The sequence below is a fragment of the Manis pentadactyla genome, chromosome 8 (genome assembly GCF_030020395.1).
Source record: "Manis pentadactyla isolate mManPen7 chromosome 8, mManPen7.hap1, whole genome shotgun sequence".
Lineage (NCBI taxonomy): Eukaryota > Metazoa > Chordata > Mammalia > Pholidota > Manidae > Manis > Manis pentadactyla.
In genome coordinates this window covers 127013285-127035798 of record NC_080026.1, presented here as the reverse complement: position 1 = coordinate 127035798, position 22514 = coordinate 127013285, and the positions used below count along the sequence as shown (strand labels likewise).

Genomic DNA, 22514 nt, shown 5'->3' with positions numbered 1-22514 from the left:
ACAAAGAGGTCACTGTATTTTTCCTAAAAAGTGTCATGAGAATGTCAAAAACTTTATGCCACTTCTGGAGAATTATTTATATACTAGGGACCTGAAGGAAAATGGAAAAAGTTTGCTGTCCAAGTTGTTCCTCTCATCCTTCCAGATTCACTCGACCCTGAGCTGGTTTTAGGTTTATTATATTATTCTGTGCTACAGTATTTTCTACTATTGTCATCTCTGATCTCCCATCTCAATGAACAACTTTTGAACCATTGATTCTTTTTAGTGAGACTGGAGTCATAACAAACACAGAAGTAACAAATCATACAAATTAACAAGTTCAACTGAAGAATAAACTCATAAGTGATGTGAGAATCTGAGAATTGCTTCTGTTAAGTAAAATGCCAGCTGAGGCCAAAGGGCAGGTTCCATCCTCACAGCGCATGCTACAATTGTTAAGAAGCAAGTAGGACTTCCGTGGAAATAATAGCAAGTGTTACATTTCATATTTGTTAAATGTATATTAGCAAAATTGTTTCATCCCTTTATTCCTCTGGAAATACCAAAGCACATGCTTACCCCTTGACAGAATCCCCTCTAAGCATGGAACATGTGACTCCATGGAGAGGGGACCATGGCTGGATTTCCTCCTTTGAACCCAGCTGTCCAGCCTGGGACCTGGACAAGTCAACTCTGTGGATACTCGATGAAGGAATGAGCACATCTTCTACTACTAGCCTCAGACACATGAATTACTTGTGACTTCCCTCACTTTGTCATGTACTCTTAGACCCCTATGCATGGGAAGAGGTAGATGCAAACAAGTTGTCCTTTCTGCCTACTTAAAGTGCACAAAGGGTAACAGCCATGCCTTTGAGCTAAGGATGACAAATCATTTTTGAGTTGTGTGTCAACAACAGTTAACTGGTAGTGACTGCCTGGAGCATTGGAGTGAGAAGGATTCTGAGGTCACATCCGCTTTCAGTGGGAAAGAGAATGGTGATCAATGAGTAGTGGGGCTCTGGGTTGGGAGTGAAATATGGCATCAAGTTGGCCATGTATTTTCCATTCCCATATTTAGTTATTTTGACAGGAAAAAACTGAGTGGTTTAAGTGCTGATGGTGGAATTCAAGGTACCAGCAATGAGGTGGAGTGATTAAGGATCCTTGCCTTTTGATGAATTCTCAAAAATCCCAGGGCTCCACCTGTCTGCAGCCTGCTCCATGCAGGATATACTAGGAGAGGCTTTTGGGATAACAAGTGACACAAAGCAATGGTTTCCTTCCCTGGATGAACCTCAGAAATGCCTGTGGAACTTTAAAAAATTAATTCCTCAACTGAGAACTATTGGATCACACACTCAGGGATAGTATTTGCATCCAGTATTTAATGTACTCTGATGACTTGGATTCACACAAGCTTCGGCAACAGTGATAAAATCTGCTAGAGGGAACTAAACTCTGAATCCTTCCCAGCATCATGCCTGGGAAGCTGTTTGTCAAAACTGCTGCTTAGGGATTTTACACAGTAATGTGAGGTCGTGTATTTTTAGACTCTCATGTCCAGATATTTGGTTGTCTTTCTTTTTGTGGTTCTAGCCGCCGTTGCTAACCATTGTCTAGATGCTTTAATCCATTAGGGTTTGAAAATAATGGTATTTTAATTATATCATTCCTTTTTCCTATTTTAGCTGGAATATTTCTATAAGGAAAAATTGGTTTAACTACTATTACTTGCTTCTTTAGTAATTATTTATCTACTCAAAGTTACAAATAACATAGGAAAGGCAGGATAAATTATTGATTTCTCATTTATTTGTCAATTTTCAAAGTAATGAGTTTAGCTTCCTCCAAAGAGGAACAATGAAGTGTTTGTGTGTGTGTGTGAGTGCGTGTGTGTCATTTTGAACTCATGGTTTCCAAATGTTTTAACCTATTGTATTACTATTGTTCATCCATGCTCATGTTGTTCCATCCATTACTAGTTAAGAGCCCCATTGTCACTGGCTCCTTCATCTTTCTGCCATGACCTTAATAACCCCTGACAATTTCTTTGCTTTTAGGTCTGACAAGATGCTCCAGCTTCTTATTTCACTTGCAATCAACTATTGCTCCAAGGAGTCTTGTTTCTTTTGACTGGCAAATGGATTTAGAGTCCAAAATCCAGGTGCTAGACGAGCTCATCCCTGCAGGTTTGGTCATTGTTTCTTGGCCTTTTAAAAACTGGTTTTAAAAAAAGTGTTTCCTTAAAAGAAAAAGCTCAAATAGATTATGAGTTCACATTGGGACTTCCAATTCTGATTGAATACTATAGGATTTTACTTGGTCTCATTAATCCTGCATCTGTGTATCATTTCCCCATGCCAACAATGTCACCAACTTCATTATTTTTTCATTTTATCCCATGATTCATACATACCAGTCTCAAATAACAAAATAACAATATCCTCACTACCAATAACAGTATGAATACTTAAAAGAATTGGTGTTTTTTTTTTTAAGTTCTTCTTATCTTTAGGGTTATCCCGCAGGGAACATAAGTAAAATGGCTATTATAATATCACTTGGTGTAGTTTTTCTTTGGGAGATTACGTGAGTCAACTAGATACACACTGAAATTCATTTATTTCACTTTGCATTCCACATTTGAGGACTGCTTTCCTATTAATTAATTTTGTTTCATAATCATGGGAAATACTTGTATTCCAAAGTCAGATCTACAAAATAAAGTGCATTCATTTAAGTTTTGTCTCTGTTCTCTCTATCCTATTCCCCTCGTCACCACTGGTAATCTTTAAATTTAAAAAAGTTTATCTTTTCATTTTTTAACTGTAGTCATGTAGATGTATATATTTATCCCCCTTTCTTGTTAATATTTTAGAAAAGTTAATCCATAAATTAAAATATAAAAGGCATATTCTTTCTCAAGATATGTATGCAATTTTTTTTTTTAAGCAGATATTGCCATTTGATGGCAAGGTACACAGCAACATGCAGGGATAGCCATCTAGTCGACATGCTCATGGCTCCAATCTCAAGCCAATGTGTACAGGCCACCTGGAGAATGACTTTGGCAATCATTGCTTCTAGATAACACTGATAACAGGTAGAAAAAATGAGACCCTAGATTTTACTCTTCGATTTCCTGGCTCTGTACTGACCTAATCAATGAAAGAAAACAGCTATGTCTTTGTGTTTTGGAGCATTACAGTTCATTTTAGACCCATATCTTGGGGCTTCCCTATATGCTGCCATACCATGTCTGCACAAGATTTCCCAAATGCTTCTACACATCTTCCGCTCAAGGGGGGTTGTCTACTTCCCATTTCTCTGCCTTTCCTACTAAATAATTAAGTAAACTAAATAATTTGCTCAGTGAAATAAGCCAAAGGAAAAAACAAACTGTATGATCTTCCCTATATTTGGAATCTAAAAAAATCAAATACAGAGAAGCAGACAGTAGAACAGTGGTTACCAGGGGCAGCAAGTTGGGGAAGTGGGCTTCTTTCCTATACAGTGGCCTGGGTTACAATTGTGTACATTTAGTGATGTTTTCCAGCTCCCACTCTCTTTACCAATCTGTGAATCACCCACTGGACCCATTTATCCTCCTTCTAAGTCTCTCCAGCAGTGTGAGAGCCCAGCCTGTTGTCAAGAGAATGACAACAGAAGGAGAGGACATAAAGTGTCAGGATTAAAGATTTAGAGAGCCTCTGCAAATGAGTCACTCAGATGCCAAGTGCTACCAAGAGATGACAGGGTTTCACCCCATTCAATGCAAGCAATAGCAATACCCCAAAGATTCATTAGTCATGGAATTTTTCCATAGCTACATAAAAATGGAAGGGCATTTAACTTTGAAATCATTTGTCATAGAACTGTCTGTTGTCCATTTGCTACGAGGCATGATCCAGATTAAATATGAAGAATAGTTATAGAAAGTTACACATCAATGATTGCCCTATAAAATACTAATCAGGGTAATTATTTCACCCCATGACATTTAAGTTGTCATATCTCTTTCTAGCTTTTTATTTGCTTCACAATACTCTCTATACACACAACCAATGTGATATTTTGGATGAATTGGAATACTGATATATTAAAATTGAAATCAATTAACTGGTAGAATGTGTTAAAAACCAACTTTGTTGCTTGGTTAATTCTGTCACTCTGTGAGAAACAAAACTGACAGTTAATTGTGTTAAATTGGTGTGTGGAGATGGCTTAAAGGCTTTCCTTACACTCTGTTGGTTTGCTGTTCAACCAAGAGTAAAGTTCAGTCTCTGGAAAGAAATATCTATTGATTATTACATCAACAGCCATTAAATTGAAACAGAGGTTAGTCAGTAAGACCTGTAAGATCTCATGAAACCTTCTGAGAGATCCTGCAACAGCCACAGTATGCCATTTCTGCTCCACACCCTACATATTCTGTGAAGCCAGAGTTTCATTATTACAGTCAATGCTTACCTTCGCCGTTCCACAGGGACAGCCCTTGTCCCAGCTGAAACATACTAGGGGGTATACACAGGAAACCAGCAGAGTCCGGCACTGCAGGCTGCTTTCTTTACTGATGGCGATTCAGGCACTTGGTAACACAGTGAAGTGTCCTCCGTGTTTTATACAGCTCAGGGTACACTGTTACTACAAGAGCAACAATTGATGTCAGGAGATTTTTTAAATGGTATTCCATCTTTATACACGTTATTCTTAAATTTCAAGATTGATTCCAAACCAAAATTTTAATCAGAGTGAGATATTGAGAACTTCAGAACTAAAAGTTTCACCATGCAGCACATAGCATAGAGGTCTGATTTATCAAAAATGCATACAGTGGTGTGCGTGGTTTGTTATTAAGTTGTCACTGGACAGCACGATATGCTCATTCTTCTCTAGAGGGCACCTTAGGAAATATATCAACTCAAGTAAGAAAGACTTTCACAATAAAAAAGCAAATCAAACTTTAGGAAACATGAACTAACAGGTACAATTAGTACACACATAAAAACATGCAAATACCTAATTAGAGCTTTAGATGGTTGGGGAGAATGATGGCCACTCAAGAAAATCCCAGTTTTATTTTATTTAAATAGACTATCTACCCATTTGTTCGTACATACATACATACATACCCTCAGCTGATTAGCCAAAGGATTTCAGAATGAGAAAACAACCCCAGAAATCATAAATAGCATCTTTGCTCTATATAGGTGGACACACTGAAGCTCAAAGAAGAGAAATTATTTGCTTGAGTCAATTTTATTAATTGATTCTGGAATCAGGACCAGACCTGAGATGCTCTAATTCACAATTCCATGTTCTATTCACAGCATTAAATTTTGAGATATTGTGGAAGGTCAAAAAGAAATGTATTTCTGTTTCTCATACTTAAGAAAATGTCACCTGCATTGTTGATATAAAAGAGTATGTCTCCCACATACCATTTGTCTTCTGCATTTTTCTTTTTCCAAGTTGTGTGTTTTGGACTCTGGGCCTCTTCCTCTTTGATTACCAATGGAATTAGTTTCTGGCATTGAAAATCCATGAGCCATTTTAAGTGCTGGTGAAAGAAACCTCTGTAAATAAGACAGAAAATGCTGCATTTTCCCTGTTAGCTTTACCTTCAAAAGCAAATGGTATTGTGCATAATAAAAATGTTAATAGAATACTGGAACTTCAGACATAGATGTAATGTCCAGTGAAAGGAATCATCATCCTGTGAAGGTCTAATTCTGACTGGTTTACTTAAAAATGTTTTGTTGTGGCAATAAAGTTGAAATTCCTTTTAGTTCTCTAGAAGCTATAAATACACATACCTTTTCATTTTTAAGCCAGAAGGAAATCACCAACACTTCCCTGTTCTCACACTTGTGGTTTTCTCGCACTCACAGCATGTGGCATAATGATTTGGATTCAGCTCTTATTTAAACAAAGAGCTTGAGAGTCTTGTCTCATATGAGTGAACAGTATCCAGAAGCATAGCCTGCTGCTCTTTGAATTAAAAGTTAGGAAATAATAGTGTATAAGCAGCACTTTCCTCACACACTCTCACACCCCTAGACTTAAGGTATTTTAAGTGTCAGGTTTGCTGTGGTTATTCCTAAATGGTGGACTCAAGTTTCATAATTGCTTCTGTCTTCGTGATCAGTGGGCATTGTTTGGCAGTTGCCTCGACTGGACAGTCAGAGATGAGCCTGAGATGAGCAGATTTGCCATGCTCTGTTGGTATCTTCCTAAATCTACTGGTCATAGCCTGGGTGCTTTCCACCTGGGACCCTCAAGGAAATTATTGCTTCTCTGACCACAGTTCACAGTCAACAGATTCTTGATGTATAGATTATGTGTGTACGGGATGAGTGAAATATCAGTTGTATTCCTCCAGGTCTGTAGCTATTGGAAAAATGAAGTACACTGAATTACAAAATGGGATCACTTACAGTAATACATGTGGTAACCACAGAACTCAGAAGTGAAAACCTACTGGTTTTTCTCTCTTGTTATTGCTTCCATAGAAGATCAATGTGCAGAGGGCAAAGGTCATTATAGTTGAGTAAATAAGCTAATACTTTTCTATGCTCCTTTCACCCCACGCCTGCTTTTGTCACAGTTCTTGTCATGGTGTATTATAATTGAGGATTTATAATTACATAGTTATAATTGAGTATTATAATTCCGCATCCTCCCCAATGCTGTGTATACCTCAAGAGCAGGGATTTATCCTCTTTTTTTTTATATAACCTCATACCTTAGCACAATGACTGGCACATAAGGATAACTCAATAACTGTGTGTTAAATAAATGAAGGGAAAAAAACCCATGAAAAGAAAATTATATGATCATGTAAAGGTTAAATGTTTGCACAACTCAAACACAGAAAATAGGCTGTACAGGGAAGAAAACACTTGCCGAAAACCTTTGGCCCAGCCTGCATGGAAATTTGGCCTTTCATACTGGAATGAAACATAGTAGAAAGATTCCACTCTCCTGAGTGTATAAGACTTAAATCATTTAGAGCAGAACTCTTAGAGAAGCATGTGTGAAATAAAGAAGCTCATCTGGCATCATAATATAAGTATGTATTTGGGGAAAAAAACATGACATAACACAAAGCACACCTATCATTTTTATTACACAATCTACAGAAAGTTAAGATTTACAAAATCTTTTTGGCCAGAGGGTATATGGAAAAAGATTGATTTCCCCAAGTGGAGTAAAGACCATAGGAAGCACATGAGATTTTTATGTTTATCTAACACGAGCTTAGGTTTTAAAAGGCTGGGACACAATCACTTGGCATGAATAATACTTCCATTCCCGAGGCTTTCTGTTCATCTGGAGAACTGCACAGTCAACAAAACCTTGAGGGCTCTATTAAGTAGGTAACTTCTATTATTCACTTTGATCTGAGGAGCCTGGGAAAGAGTTACACAACTCAGCCAGGTATCTGAATTTGCCTTAGCTTCTGGATGCATATTATCTACCTCCTCCTGCCTTACACATTGTGCAGAGCTCAATGCCTCATCTGTAACTGAATCTTTATACCACCACTGGCCCCTGTGCTCGTCTCCTCCCAGAGCACAAACTCTAGTAAACCTTCCAGAAACTTTTCTCCTCTTAGCCTGCTGTTTTAGCAACTGTATTCCAAGCCATCCAATAATCCATTTTACCTAACTGTAAATGGGATGGCTCTTCAAATTTATAAGCCATAAACCTCAGCAGTCAACTTAAAGGCTGTAAGGTGTGGAAACTGCCCATCCAGCAGGCAGGCGTGTAGTTTCTCCATCCCCTCTGCCTAGTGGAGTGGAAGTTGGATTTCATCAGGTCTTTCAACCCAGGTAATAACTAGTTCGCAAGAAATACATTGGACAGAGAAATGTGCTAAATGATACCAAGGGGATTCTATGAGTTGAATGTGAGAAATTCTACAGGACAAGTGAACTGGTTTATTTAACAATTGGTGTGGAAGAAAGGAGAGGAAGAATTGTTAAAGATGAAGAGAGACTTAGGAACAAGTCAACCAAGGGCAATGTATGGCTCTTGCTTGGTTCCCAATTTAAACAAGCTCACTGCCAGAAGACATTTTTCAGACAATCTGAGAAATTTGAAAACATCCTCAATATAAGATGATATTGAGGAATTATTGTTAATTATTCCAGTTAATCTAAAGTTCATTTAAAAACGATTATTGTTAATTTTTATAAAATGGGTATTACAGCTATGTTAAGCAAATTTGTTGTTCAGAGATGATACTGAAGTGTCAATGGGAGAAATAATATTATGTCTAGGATTTGGTTTAAAATTACTCTAGCAAAAACAAACAAACAAAAACAAAAATGGGAATTATGTTTGTGTATACACTCATAAAATAAAAATTGGCAAAATTTGAAAATTGTTAAACTGGCTGGCAAGTACCTAAGGATATTTTGTAAATTAATTTTTATCTAATTTCTCTGCTGCTGTGAATCTGTGAAAATGTCTACAGGTTAAAAAAAACTTTTTTTAATTTTAAAAAGAAAGAGAGCAGGAAGAGTTGACAATAGTGTTGAATTCTGCTGAAGGTTGAAATAACTGAATAAAAGTGCCTGTTCTACTTAGCAGTCATTCCAAGTCTTGGTGAGAGTGGTTCTGCGGTCAGCTGGGAGTAGGGGGGAATTTAGGACTGAGAGGTTTTTTCCCCTGTGGGAGGGACTTAGACTTTAAAAATCTGATGCAATGGGAAGTCACATACACAAAAGAAAAAAGATGTTACTCGAGTAGGGTTCCCAGGAAAGCAGGAGAGGCTGCGATCTGAGACACTGGGGCAGCCATTGACCTTGGATAAGAGAAGGGGTGAGTTCCCTTTTAGAAAGAGGATAAAATGGATGCAGGTGAAGGTAGTTGATATGTTTGGGTCAAAAAGAGGAGAGATTTGCTTTCTGATGATGTGTTTCTGTATAAAGGAGGAGGACAGTTTGGGGTAGGATGTGTAGAAACAATAGCAACAACAAGAAAACCCAAATAGGTAGAGTTTCAAGACCATGTTGATGACTGGTTTCTGTCAGTCTTCCCTGTCACGTGACTGTCCTGGGAGCCCAACTGCTTGGGAGCCGGCCTAGAGAAAGAGGCCCTGGGGCATTCTGGCTGAGGTTTTGCCTGATGCAATGTGGGAAAAAAAGTCAAGAGAGTTTAGGGTGTTTTAGTTGCTATTGCTGAACTAAATTTTCATGCAACTTAAGCTGAATATGAAAGGAAATGCATTGGCTTATTTAGGAAAGCAGATGGGTAATGGATTGAAAATCCAAAGAAGTTCTGTCACTCACAATGTCATGTGGTGAGAAGGGGGCATGATGATGAGCAAGTTTGGTGGTGGGCACTTTGGGTGATATGTGTAACAAGGTGAGAGTGTGAATCAATGGCAATGGCGAGTGGAGGAAGTCAGTGGCTAACTGGATTGCAAGTCACTTTTTCACATACTAATGGCAGTTCACGGGAGGAGAAGACTTTCCTAACAATCTTTGCCCCAACATTTGCTGGCCCCAAATACTATACTACAACAATGCAGGGAACTTTTAGAGAAAGAAAATAATTTTTTAAGAGCTTTCCTGGGGAACAATATACTCAAAAAATAATGTTGTCACCTTGAACTTTTGGAATTCCTTTGTCTAGTAGCCATTCTCACAACATTTTTATAATGCAAAAAAAGAGACAGATCTCAAGAACTATGGAATAGAAAGTCTATACTTAATTAAAATAGGTTTCCCAGTAGTTAATTGACTCCCATTTGTTTTTTTAAGCTTAGAAAGAGTCAGCCAAGAGACCATTTGGGCAAGGAGGCAGGTGGGGACTCACAGAGCCAAATGCAGTGTCCTGAACCGTAATTCTTCCTACTTGTGACCAAGCCCTGCCTGAAAGGAAGACGGGCTAAGCAGAGCAGAGCACAGGTTCATGACAGCTGCTCTCATGGGAAGCTTTTCCCTCCTCCAGAGACATGGAGCTAACTCCATTGCCAGGTTGTCAAGGAGTCCTGGGGTTGCATATAGTTTCTCAGTATAGCTCAGACCATCCTGCTGGGGGTGTTCATGGCCACTCGGCTCCTGGAGGTGATGTACTCACCAGAAAGGGTAGGACAACCAGTCAGATTATGCCATGTGTGCGTGCCCTTTCCTCCTTCCACCAACCTTTGTACTCTAATCAATCTAGTATCACAATGCATAAGAGTCACCCCACTTTCTTCTCTGTTTTTTGCCACAACACAAGTTCTATTTACATCCACAGGTCTCTTCTTAATGTTTAGTTGGTAGCAAGGCACTAAGGAGAATCACGAAACCCTCTCCAGAGGATCTATTATAATTTCTTTTCAACAATATTTATAGCACAGTGCTATGGGCTAAATACTGGACCCATGACAGAAAACAGAGGAAATAAAAACAGTTATCTTTTGAGATTAAAGATGGTGGCATGAGAAGTGAGACAGAAACCTCCTTCCCAAACCACATGTAATATGAAAATACAGCAAATACAACTAAACCTGAAAGATGACAGGAAAGACTATGACAGACTGCCTACATCTGGGGAAAAGAGAAGATCTCACAGAAAAGGGTAAAGTAACAAAGCCACAATCTGGTGGGATTCTAGCCCTTCCCCCACCCCAGCTCACCAGCGGGAGGAAGAGAAATGGAGTGGAGAGGGGGTGGAGGCCTAAGGCTGCTGAACACCCAGCCCTGGAGATCTGCTCTGGGAGCACAAATCTACATTACATGGTGCTCGGGAGATTAGTGAGGTTGGAAAGCTAAGACAGGTGAAATACTCAGAGCCTGAGATTCCAGCTGCCTGTGGAGAACAGGTACCCACAACCAGCTGCTCTGGGGCAAAAGAAAGGCAGGCATTCTGACATACTTCCCAACAGTGAGAGGGCTGCTAAAGGGGCAAGGATTGCACAGAGCTTGCTGCTGAGGAGAAAGGTCAGGTGGACAAAATTGTCCTGGCACACTCAGCCCAGCAGGTAGGGAACTTTCAGGAGGTTCAGGTGCTCCATCCCTCTGACTGGCAATGCAGCCTGGAGGTCCCCCACTGCAATATGTAGCCTGCTGTTCCTTCTTCCCTGCTAGCACCAGCTCGCAAAACTGCTGCCCCCACCATTGTGGTAGGCCAGCCAGAGGATGGCTGTGCCTACAGCAGCTACAGGGGTGAAGCATAGAGGCTCCTCCTTGCATGCTTGGCCTGCTAGCCCTGGTGGTGGAGGCAGGCACTGCAGCTGGGAAGCAGGAAAGAGCTCTTTCTTTCAGCAGGCACCAGCACTGCTCACCTGAGACACCAACCATCGCTCCAGATGCTGGGCAGCTCTGAGAGTAGAGCTTCTGGGCACTAGAGGGCACTGCCTAACAAAGTTATTATTCCATATTATTCATTACAAATGTGAAACACCAAAAGAAACTGGTACAAACCAAAATCCCATAAACACCAAAAAGAGGGCCAAGAGAAACTGAACTCACTGATTTTCCTGAAAAAGATTTCAAAATAAAAATCATAAACATAAAAAAAAAATCATAAACATGCTCATGGAGTTGCAGAAAAACATTCAAGACCTCAGGGAGGAATTCAAGAAAGAGATAGAAACTTTGAAATATATAGTATCCAAAATGAAACACACAATGGAGGGATTTAAAAGCAGATTAAATGAGGTAGAGGAGATGGTAAATGAAATAGAAATTAGAGAACAGGAATACAAAGAAGCTGAGGCATGGAGAGAAAAAAGGATCTCTAGGAATGAAAGAATATGAAGAGAACTGTGTGACCAATCCAAAAGGAACAATTTTAGCATTATACGGGTACCAGAAGAAGAAGAGAGAGAAAAAGGGATAGAAAGTGTCTTTGAGGTGGTAGTTGCTGCAAACTTCCCCAATATGGGGAAGGAGGTAGCCTCTCAGGCCATGGAGGTGCACAGATCTCCCAACACAAGGGACCCAAGGAGGCAACACCAAGACATATAATAATTAAAATGGCAATGATCAAGGATAAGGACAGAGTATTAAAAGCAGCCAGAGAGAGAAAAAAGATCACCTACAAAGGAAAACCCATCAGGCTAGCATCAGACTTCTCAGCAGAAACCTTCCAGGCCAGAAGGGAGTGGCATGATATATTTAATGCAATGAAACAGAAGGGACTTGAATCAAGAATATTCTATCCAGCAAGATTATCATTTAAATTTGAAGGGGGGAGTAAACAATTTCCTGATAAGCAAAAGTTGAGGGAATTTATCTCCTACAAACCATCTCTACAGTGTACCTTGGAAGGACTGCTATAGAAGGAAGTGTTGCTAAGGCTAAATAGGAAGTAGACCAAATAATTACTCAGCAAATGCAAAATTATATCAACTACCCCACAAGTCAGTCAACAGATGCACCAAGAGTATAGAATATGAAACCTAACATATAAAGAATGGAAGAGGAAGAAAAAGAAGACAGAGAGAAAAAAAGAACCTTTAGATTGTGTTTGCAATAGTGCACTGAGTTAAGTTAGACTGTTAGATAGTAAAGAAGCTACCCTTGAACCTTTGGTAACCACGACTCTAAAGCCTGCAATGGCAGAAAGTACATATCTATTGATAATCACCCTAAATATAAATGAACTGAATGCACCAAGACACAGAGGACTGAATAGATAAAAAAGAAAAGACACATTTGCATGCTGCCTACAGAGACTCACTTCAAACCCAAAGATATACACAGACTAAAAGTGAAGGGATGGTAAAAGATATTTCATGCAAGCAATAGGGAGAAAAAAGCAGGAATTGCATTCCTTGTATCAGACAAAACAGATTTCAAAAAAAGAAAGTAACAAGAAACAAAGAAGGACATTACATAATGATAAAAGGGTCAGCCCAACACAAGGATATAGCCATTATAAATATCTATGCACCCAACATAGGAGCACCTACATATGTGAAACAAATACTAACAGAATTAAAGGGGGAAATAGAATGCAATGCATGCATTTTAGGAGATTTCAACATGCCACTCACTCCAAAGGACAGATCGACCAGAAAGAAAATATGTAAGGACACAGAGGCACTGAACAACACATTAGAACAGTTGGACCTAATAGACATCTAGAGAATACTTCCCCTGAAGCAGCAGGATACACATTTCTGTCAAGTGCACATTCTTTTCAAGAATAGATTGTATACTAGGCCACAAAAAGAGCCTCTGTAAATTCAGAAAGATTGAAATTGTTCCAACCACTCAGACCACAAAGGTATGAAACTAGAAATAAATCACACAAAGAAAACAAAAAAGCCCACAAACACATGGAGACTTAACAACATGCTCCTAAATAACCAATGGATCAATGACCAAATAAAACAGAGATCAAGCAATATATGGAGACAAATGAAAATAGTAACTCAACACTGCAAAATCTGTGGGATGCAGTGAAGGCCATGCTAAGGGGGAGGTATATTGTGATACAGGCTTACCTCAGGAAAGAAGAACAATCCCATATGATCAGTCTAAACTCACAATTAATGAAACTAGAAAAAGAAGAACAAGTGAGGTCCAAAATCAGTACAAGGAGGGACATAATAAAGATCAGGGCAGAAATAAACAAAATTGAGAAGAATAAAACAATAGAAAGAATCAATGAAACCAGGACCTGATTCTTTGAGAAAATAAACAAAATAGATAAACCCCTAGCCAGAGTTACCAAGAAAAAAGAGTCTACACACATAAACAGAATCAGAAATGAGAAAAGAAAAATCACTATGGACACCACATAAATGTGAAGAATGATTAGAGAATACTATGAAAAAATATATGCTAACAAATTGGATAACTTAGAAGAAATGAACAACTTACTAGAAAAATACCACCTTCCAAGACTGACCCAGGAAGAAACAGAAAATTTGAACAGACAGATTTCCAACAATGAAATTGAATTGGTAATCAAAAAACTACCTAAGAATAAAACTCTGGACCAGATGGCTTCATGGCTGCATTTTATCAGACATTTAGTGAAAACATAAAGTTTTCATCCTCAAAGTTTTCCAAAAACTAGAAGAGGAGGGAATGCTTCCCAACTCATTCTATTAGGCTAGCATTACTCTAATACAAAAACCAGGCAAAGATACCACAAAAAAAGAAAATTACAGACCAATATCCCTGATGAACATAAATGCAAAAATAGTCTACAAAATATTAGCAAATTGAATGAAAAAATACAGCAAAAAGATCATCCATCAGATCAAGTAGGATTTATTCCAGGGATGCAAGGATGGTACAATATTCAAAAATCCATCAATATCATCCAACACATCAACAAAAAGAAGGACAAAAATCACATGATCATCTCCATAGATGCTGAAAAAGCATTTGACAAAATTCAACATCCTTTCATGATAAAAACTCTCAACAAAACGGGTATAGAGTGCAAGTACCTCAACATAATAAAGGCCATATATGACAAACCCACAGCCAACATTATACTTAACAGCAAAAAGCTGAAAGCTTTTCTTTTAAGATAGGGAACAAGACAAGGATGTCCACTCTCACCACTTTTATTCAACAGAGTACTGGAGGTCCTCGCCACGGCAATCAGACAACACAAAGAAATAAAAGGCATCCAGATTGGTAAAGAAGTCAAACTATTGTTGTTTGCAGATGACATGATATTGTACATAAAAAATCCTAAATAAATACCATTTGACTCAGGAATTCCACTCCTAGGAATTTACCCAAAGAAAACAAGATCCCTGATTCAAAAAGAAACATGCACCCCTATGTTTATTGCAGCACTATTTACAATAGCCAAGATATGGAAGCAACCTAAGTGTCCATCAGTAGATAAATGGATAAAGAAGAGGTGGTACACACACACAATGGAATATTATTCAGCCATAAGAAGAAAACAAATCCTACCATTTGCAACAACATAGATGGAGCTAGAGGGCATTATGCTCAGTGAAATAAACCAGGTGGAGAAAAATGAGTATCAGATGATTTCATTTATTTATGGAGAATAAGAACAAAGCAAAACTGAAGGAATAAAGCAGGAGCAGACTCACAGACTTCAAGAAGGGACTAGCAGTTACCAAAGGGAAGGGGGTGGGAAAGGTGAGTGGGGAGGGAGGGATAAGGGGATTTGAAGGGCATTATGATTGGCACACATGGTATCAGGGGGTCACAGGGAAGACACTATAGCACAGAGAAGACAAGTAGTGACTCTGTGGCATCTTACTACGCTGATGGACAGCGACTGCAGTGGGGTTTGGGAGGAACTTGATAATATGGGTGAATGTAGTAACCACAATGTTGATCATGTGAAACCTTCATAAGAGTGTACATCAATGATACCTTAATAAATAAAACTTTAAATAACAATAAAATTCAACATGTGCAAAAGAAAAAACCAGTCATCTTTAATTTTCACTGGATAAGGACAACTGAATTAGAAGAAACTGAAATAAAATAAAAAAGCCACATCAACACATTAAATATTGCAATATCGTTATTGCACACATAAAGGTCTAGTTAAATGATTTACAAATGAAATGCTGCCTTTATGCTAAGTGCAATTTGCAATGGGGCTATCAAGGCCCAGGGAGATGACTAATTCTCCTGTGGCCAGGGAGCTTCTAGAAGTGGCTGATGGTCCTCAGGGCCCACTGCTAACTGGTGCATACATCATAGATAAGCTCTCAAATCTCTTTTACCTCACACACAACCTGAAGACCAAGGAACACCTTGGAAATAAGAATGTACCCTCACTAGCTTTCATTATTAACAGATAGAGGTATCAACCCACAGGGTTATAATCTATATATCATCAAATATAGCCATCATTTGTCCTAGCAAGGTTTAACAACATAATAAATATTCTTTAAACCATTTTAGAACAATGATTATTCTACCTGGAAATACTAAAAATGTATTTCGAACAGTCAACCAGAGTCTCACTTTACCCAGTGAGTTTATGCCACCGTAATTTTTCATTGCTTCCTCTTACTAAGGGAAATCCAGGGCAGCTCTGTTTTGTCACTGAGATCAGACTCTTGCAGATCACAGTACTTTACTCTGTCCTAGGACTCACTCTGTTTTTAAGAGATATGTAAAAGTTTATCAGTATTAGTTGGTCATGGGGACAGTAATACAGCATGGAGAATATAGTCAATTATTCTGTAACATCTTTCTATGTTGATAGATAGTGACTGCACTAGAAGGGGTGAGGATTTAATAATATGGGTAACTGTTAAACCACTGTGTTGTACATCTGAAACCAATATAGGATTGTATATCAATGATAACTTCAATAAAAAAAAAGTTTATCAATGGGAAAAACATTCTGTAAACAACAGCAAACACACAACCCTACTTTTATCTAATTCACAAGGGCCAAATTTGGCCTGGATGCCAACTAGAAGGAGATTCTCTTTTTCATTGCTCCCATTAAATAAATCCTTCAAGACTGTTTCTGGGATTAACATGGCTTCAGGTTGTAGGTAATATTAGGTTCTATAATGTCCGGGCTACAGAAGGTAGATCTGAAAAATTATAAGGGAAAAAAAAAAGATATTAATATGATTCCAGAGAGAGAAAAAAGACATCGTTAGGTCTTCCAATCTAATGAGTAATTATTGTTTTGTAAACACTTTTGCAAATATAATATTCATTTCTTATGCAATTTTCCTTTAATTGCAAAATACTAGGATAAACAAATTTTTATACTACTCACAAATTTCAAATCATATGTGGTCTTTCAATGCCACTAAAAAGATATAAGCTATGTTTGAAAATGCAGAGGAAAAAGTAGTACTTACTCATAGTCGTATTTTCCAGATATATCTTTTACCATTTCTGCTCCCAACTTATTCAGAGACTGTCCAAACATATGTTCCTTCCAAATGAACTCAATACTTGTAATGTTCCCAACATTAACGTCTGCATCAATTAATTTTGTGTAAGTCATGCCTGGCTTAAGTGTTCCACTGTAAACAGAAAGTAAGACACATAAGCTTGCACTGGGTTTTCACAATGTTGAAATCAGAGACACCTGTGTGTGTACCGTGGAAGAGAAAGTCGCATTTGCTGGCATTCACTTGCAGGCGATTTATTTTTTCCATTCACATTGATTAGCATCTCAGACTAGCATGGTCCTGGAGCCTGAAAGAAGGGTGAGGTGAATGGGAAGCTTGACGTGTTGATTTTTAGGGGATGCCTAGGAAGGCAGTATCTTGATGGGTTCTCCATAACAGAAAGTCTGGTTGTGGCTTTGTAGTTCAGAAACTAGGTTTATTGACACTAGGAAATGATCAGACTGTTAATGATGAACTAAATCCACACAAAACTGACCTATAAATTACAAGTCTGTTTACCAGTTCACAATGGGGAAATGCTTCCTTTTTATTAACAAAAATGCCCTCCTACTCTTGCCCTGGTACCTGCTTTATCTGTTTAAAAAAGAACTAGGTAACCAAGCCAGTGATCAAAAGATGTTTCGTAAGCATGGCAATAAAACAGAGAGGTGGATTATCTTGAGGCAAAAGGCATATTTTATCCAAGCCAAAATTAGCCCAGATGAGATTTTTTTATTCTTGCTATTTGTATTCCTTTGTTAATTTACTACCTATGTCCTCTAATTGGAGGATAAGCTCCTTGAGAGTAGGACCTGTGTCTGTATTCCCAGCAATTAGAACAACTCTTGGCACACCCTAGTATTTAAACATTTCTTGAGTGAATGAATGAATATTGCTATTCCTAGGTCCTCTTTTATTCCATTATATGTAGAATTAATTGATTTAACTACCAGAATGCAACTTTTCTTCCAGATTCTTACAGATCATCTTCCTGTTGCTACCGAACTGCCTTCACTCAGTGCACACACAGTGCGGCCCTTTGCAACAGTGTCATTAGAGCCCAAATAACTAAAATATAATCTGTAGGGAAGCCAGACTTTTAAAACTTGACTGAAGAAGAGGAATAGACTAGCATACACATTTCTTTAGCTGATCTCATTTTAAGATGAGATATCTGCTATGAACCTGAAATGCTGAATTATTCTTAAAAGAGGACGGGTTAACTATGTGATGACATTCAGCTTCTTCAGACATTAGTAAAGGAAATACAGAGAGGTCAAAACATTCTCACAAATCTCAGAAGGGTCAGGGAACTGCCTCTCAGTCTGTGCATACCCCAGGTCAGGTGCCTCTGAGCAGGACACAAACCATGAGGTGTTAGCCAATGGTCTGTGCACAGGCTGCAACTGTGTTGAACTGCTTCTCAGAGGAATAGCTTAATGGAGCATGAAGAATGGGTGGAAATGGGATGTGCTAAGGCAGGAAAGGGTATCTGGAACCAAGGAACAGCATGGGTGAAGGTAGGAAGGGAGAAAGGAGTGGGATCTGGTCAGTGCCATGTAGTGCAATGAGGGTAACAAGGCTGAGCTGAGCTGAACAAAGCCAAATGGTGACAGACACATCCAGAAGAGAGGTCTGGAGCCTGTGCGTCACCCAGCAGCCAGACGACCACTGACAGACATTTGCACCAAAGCGAGGTGACATACACAAACCTGCCAGAATGATTAATCTGATGCATTCCTCAACTGACAAAATAACCACAAAAATTTCTGCTTTTCATGCCTCTGCCCAGTAGTTGAAGGTGATGGAAATTACAGAGGCAAAATATCTAATCCATTCATTAGTTTGCAAAAAGGTAGCATCTAATTAGTGTGCATAATGCTAATTCTGAAATGCATTACAGAATTAAACAGTGAACATGAAATACATAATACAAAAATGCTAAAGCTGGTCAAGGACAAGATTAAGGAAAAGAAGATAAAAGGAGACTTTCTCAGATACCCAGTGAATGTCTCTACTGAACTATTCCTACCTTCGAGTCTTTCCAATTTACTTAAGAGTCTTAGTTCATAAGTTATCTGGAATCTAAACAAATAAAAATATATGCTCAAATTTATATATTAATGGAATGGACTAACAATATATTTTGTTTACTGTCAATTTCCTTCCCACTTGCTTTATAATCTAGATTTATATTTCATGTCATCATTTCCTAACATTTTCTTTTGTAGTTGGGAGTGCAGAGAAAAGAGATATTATGATTTCTAGTTTAACCTCTGGAAACATGAAGTAAAAAAAAGGTTAAATTTAACATGATAGCCTATGGTATTTATTGTAGGAAAATAAAGATTGAGCTGTTTAAAGAGCTGGTTTATCCCACTGCCCAGCACCATCACCGGCCAGTTCCTCGTCCTTGCCTACCTGGCCATCACAAACTCCTCTTTTTTCCCAGTTGTTCCACCAACGTGGAGAAATATGCTCCCTTGAGTGACATTGTTTCCACTGAGTTTGACAGACAATTTGTGCCTCCAACCTAGAAATAAAGAAAAAAAATGAAGAGTTGAAAAACATGAGAAAGACATGATATCCAGAGCAATTTAATACAAATGAAACTCTCAGGGTTCAAGTGGACAAGGTTTTTCATGTTCACAAAAATTTATTTTATATAGCTTGAGTTAATTTGGTGGAAAACTACACTTAAACATGCATATAAATGTTCACACTTTAATTTTGTAAAAATAAATATTTTTCAAAGAAAATTCTTTAATTTTCCAGTCATTCTTATGACTTTTTTAAAAAGAAGTGTGTCTTTTTTTATTTATTGTTTGTATTCTGTGGCATGTGTACATTCCATAGCCAAGTTTTTATTTTCCATAGTTTGATAACTAATCCAGAAAAGAAAATCTAGAAAACCTACCGGGCAAGAGAGTTTTACACTTTTACAATCACTTAGAGACGAAGTGAATTCTCCCTGCCTCTCCTGCAGGGCTGTGTGCTGGGAATGTCTGCTCAGGACACGTCTGGGTCAGCACAAAGCCTGACAACAGGAAAAATCCCTTGTAAATGGTCAACTGTAGATTTTTAGTTCTTGAGTTAATCATTGCCAAAGAGCTCTCTTTCCTTCCTTACCCATTCCTCTGCAACACAGCCCCTCCCACCTCTCACAGAAAACCTCTGTCCCCAAGTGGAGTGACAGTGCAGTCAGAGCCACCCCACTGGCCCCTGCGGGCTGCTGTCTGCTCGGACTTTGCAGCACATTTGGTGCAGTGGGTGCAGTCTGCCTTCCTCATCACCTTTCTTTTCTTGGCTCCTTTAACTACCATCTCACACCAACTTTCTCTCTCTCTGCCAATCCCCAGTCTCCTTCGAAGGAACCTCTTTCTCTGCTATTTTCTTTCGCATTTGACACACTTTTCTTGGGTAATGATATAGTCCACTTTCACAGCTCCAATTACTATCTAAAGGCAGGTGGCTCTCAAATTTCTGTGCCACATCAATCTCGAGAGGCTGAGACCATGTATCTAAACTGCCTAGTGGGCACACATGCTCCCAAGTCCCAAAGGCCCTGCGAAACCTAACATGTTAGAAACTGAGTGCATCAACTTAGTCCAGAGCAGCCTCTCTTCCTGGGTTCCCAAGTTCAGCGGACGGCACATCCTCAAAGAATCATCCTTGACTTTCAATTTTCTGCCCCCCTCCTGTCCATTCACCAACTGCCACTTTGTTTCTACCTCCCAACCATCTCTGTCATCTCCACTTCCTTTGACCTTTCTGCCTGGATTGTTGCAACAACTGTCGATTTCCCTCTGGGTTTCATTGAGCTATAACTGACATACAACAGTGTGTAAGCTTAAAGTGTGCAACAGGATGATAGGATATACATATATTGCAGGATGATTGCTGCAGTAAGGTTGGTCAGCACGCCCATCGCCTCCCACACTGGGGAGGAGCAGCTGTTCCAGCAGGCCGTTTTGCCTCCATCTTGCCCCCCACCCCCACCCCGCCGCCATCATCCACACAGCAACTACAGTGATTTTTCTAAAAGGCCAACCTAATCACCTAATACCCTTCAGGCGCTTTCCATTATCCCAAAGATGAAGCCCAAACTCCCCCCTTGGTGCACCATTTCACTCCCTGGCCCAGTTCACCGCTCCACCCCATCTCACGTTACCTTCCCCTGGCCTCTGCCACTCCTGCAAGATCTTTCGGTTCTGCTCTCTCACCGCTGGGCAGCTGCCGTGCAGTCCCCTCAGCCTGGAACGCTCCCATTTCCTTCTCCCTCCTACTCATCTTTCAGGAGTCACCTTAGAAATCACTTTCCCTCAGAAGCCTGCCCAGCCGACCTGGCTGGGGAAGTTTCTTCTTGGAATGTCTACTGGAAAGTTTATGATTCAGAATTGAAACAGATCTTTTTGGCTGTCTTCCCCTAAACTAGCCTAAGCTTATGGCATTGTTCTTCACTGCATCCTCAGAATCTGGACCAGTGCCCAGTTATTTGGGACACTCAGTAAAAACTAAAAAAAAAAACAACAACTCTTTTTAAAATAAGTACCTTAAAGCATTACAGTGAAACTTAGCCACAGTACTTACGGGCAAATGGGGAAAGAGTCCCTGTGTTTAAAAAATAGTATGGTCTATTAGGCTTCATATTTTTTAGGTGAAATCTATCAGCAAAATGACCCATTGTCGGGCAACCTTCTTGGGGACAGTGGAAGCAATTCCCCTGGTGACAGAAAATAAGAGGTAATTAGAAATGCAATTAGAAATGTTGACCTGCAATAAACTCAGATGTATTATTAAATTATAATAAATCTTTGGAACTGAAATAAGAGTATGTGCACCTGAAAATGACTAAGTTGCCTAATGGGCCATGCTGCTTGTTTTAAAAAACAAAACAAAATAAAACAAAAACAACTGAGGGGAAAAGAAAAAGAGCCTATAAGAAAAGGGTAAAGGTTATGAAGGGACAATCCATGGAAGAGGCAACTCAAATAGTTGGTAACTATGTAAAAACAAGCCTGATCTTACTAATAGTCAGAGATGTGCTAATTAAAACAACACACAATTGCATACTCAGCAGATTTGCAAAAATTAAAACAACTGACAATATTAAGTACTGGTGAAGACATGGGGTGGGAGAATTCTTATTTGCTCCTGATGGGAATGTAAATTGACAGATATTGCAGATGGCAATTCAGTAATGTCTAATAAAAGGAGACATGCACATATGCTTGGACAATATCACACCTATTTTATTCCATGAAGAAACCTGCACACAAGTACATAAAGAGACATAGAGGTGTTTATTGCAGAATTGCTTTTAATAACAAAAATTAGCAGCAACCAAAATTACAATACAACCATAAGCCCATTAGTAAGGGAATGAGTAAATAAATTATAGTGGATTCCTAAAAAATAAATACATTAGAGCTATACACATCAACGTAGAGCTCAAATTCATAAAATTAGAAAAAAAAAGCAAATCCAGAAAGACACATACAGGATGATAGTATTTATTTGATATATATCAGATTCACTTCAAATTCTGCCTTGGGGGAGGGTGTGAAGGGAATATAACGTACTTCAATTTTTATCTGCATGTTTTAGAAACTAAAAACTCACAAAATGTTAACTTGAAAAAAATCTAGGTAGAGGTGTTTGAGTATTTGCTCTCTCAGGTTTTGAGTTTTTAGATTTAAAAACC

General features: G+C 38.8%; 1 protein-coding gene across 2 annotated transcripts in view; it reads right to left on the bottom strand.

Moving 5' to 3' along the window:
* Positions 1 to 15362: 15362 nt before the first annotated feature.
* Positions 15363 to 22514, bottom strand: part of PNLIPRP3 (pancreatic lipase related protein 3) — a 31916-nt gene continuing 24764 nt past the window's right edge. For both annotated transcript variants that reach the window (XM_036899017.2, XM_036899019.2), the window contains 4 exons: positions 21401 to 21533; positions 19232 to 19343; positions 16775 to 16942; positions 15363 to 16498 (listed from right to left, as the gene is read on the bottom strand). In XM_036899017.2, coding sequence (XP_036754912.2) covers positions 16435 to 16498; positions 16775 to 16942; positions 19232 to 19343; positions 21401 to 21533 — 477 coding nt within the window. In that variant the 3' untranslated portion in view covers positions 15363 to 16434. The remainder of the gene's footprint in view (positions 16499 to 16774; positions 16943 to 19231; positions 19344 to 21400; positions 21534 to 22514) is intronic.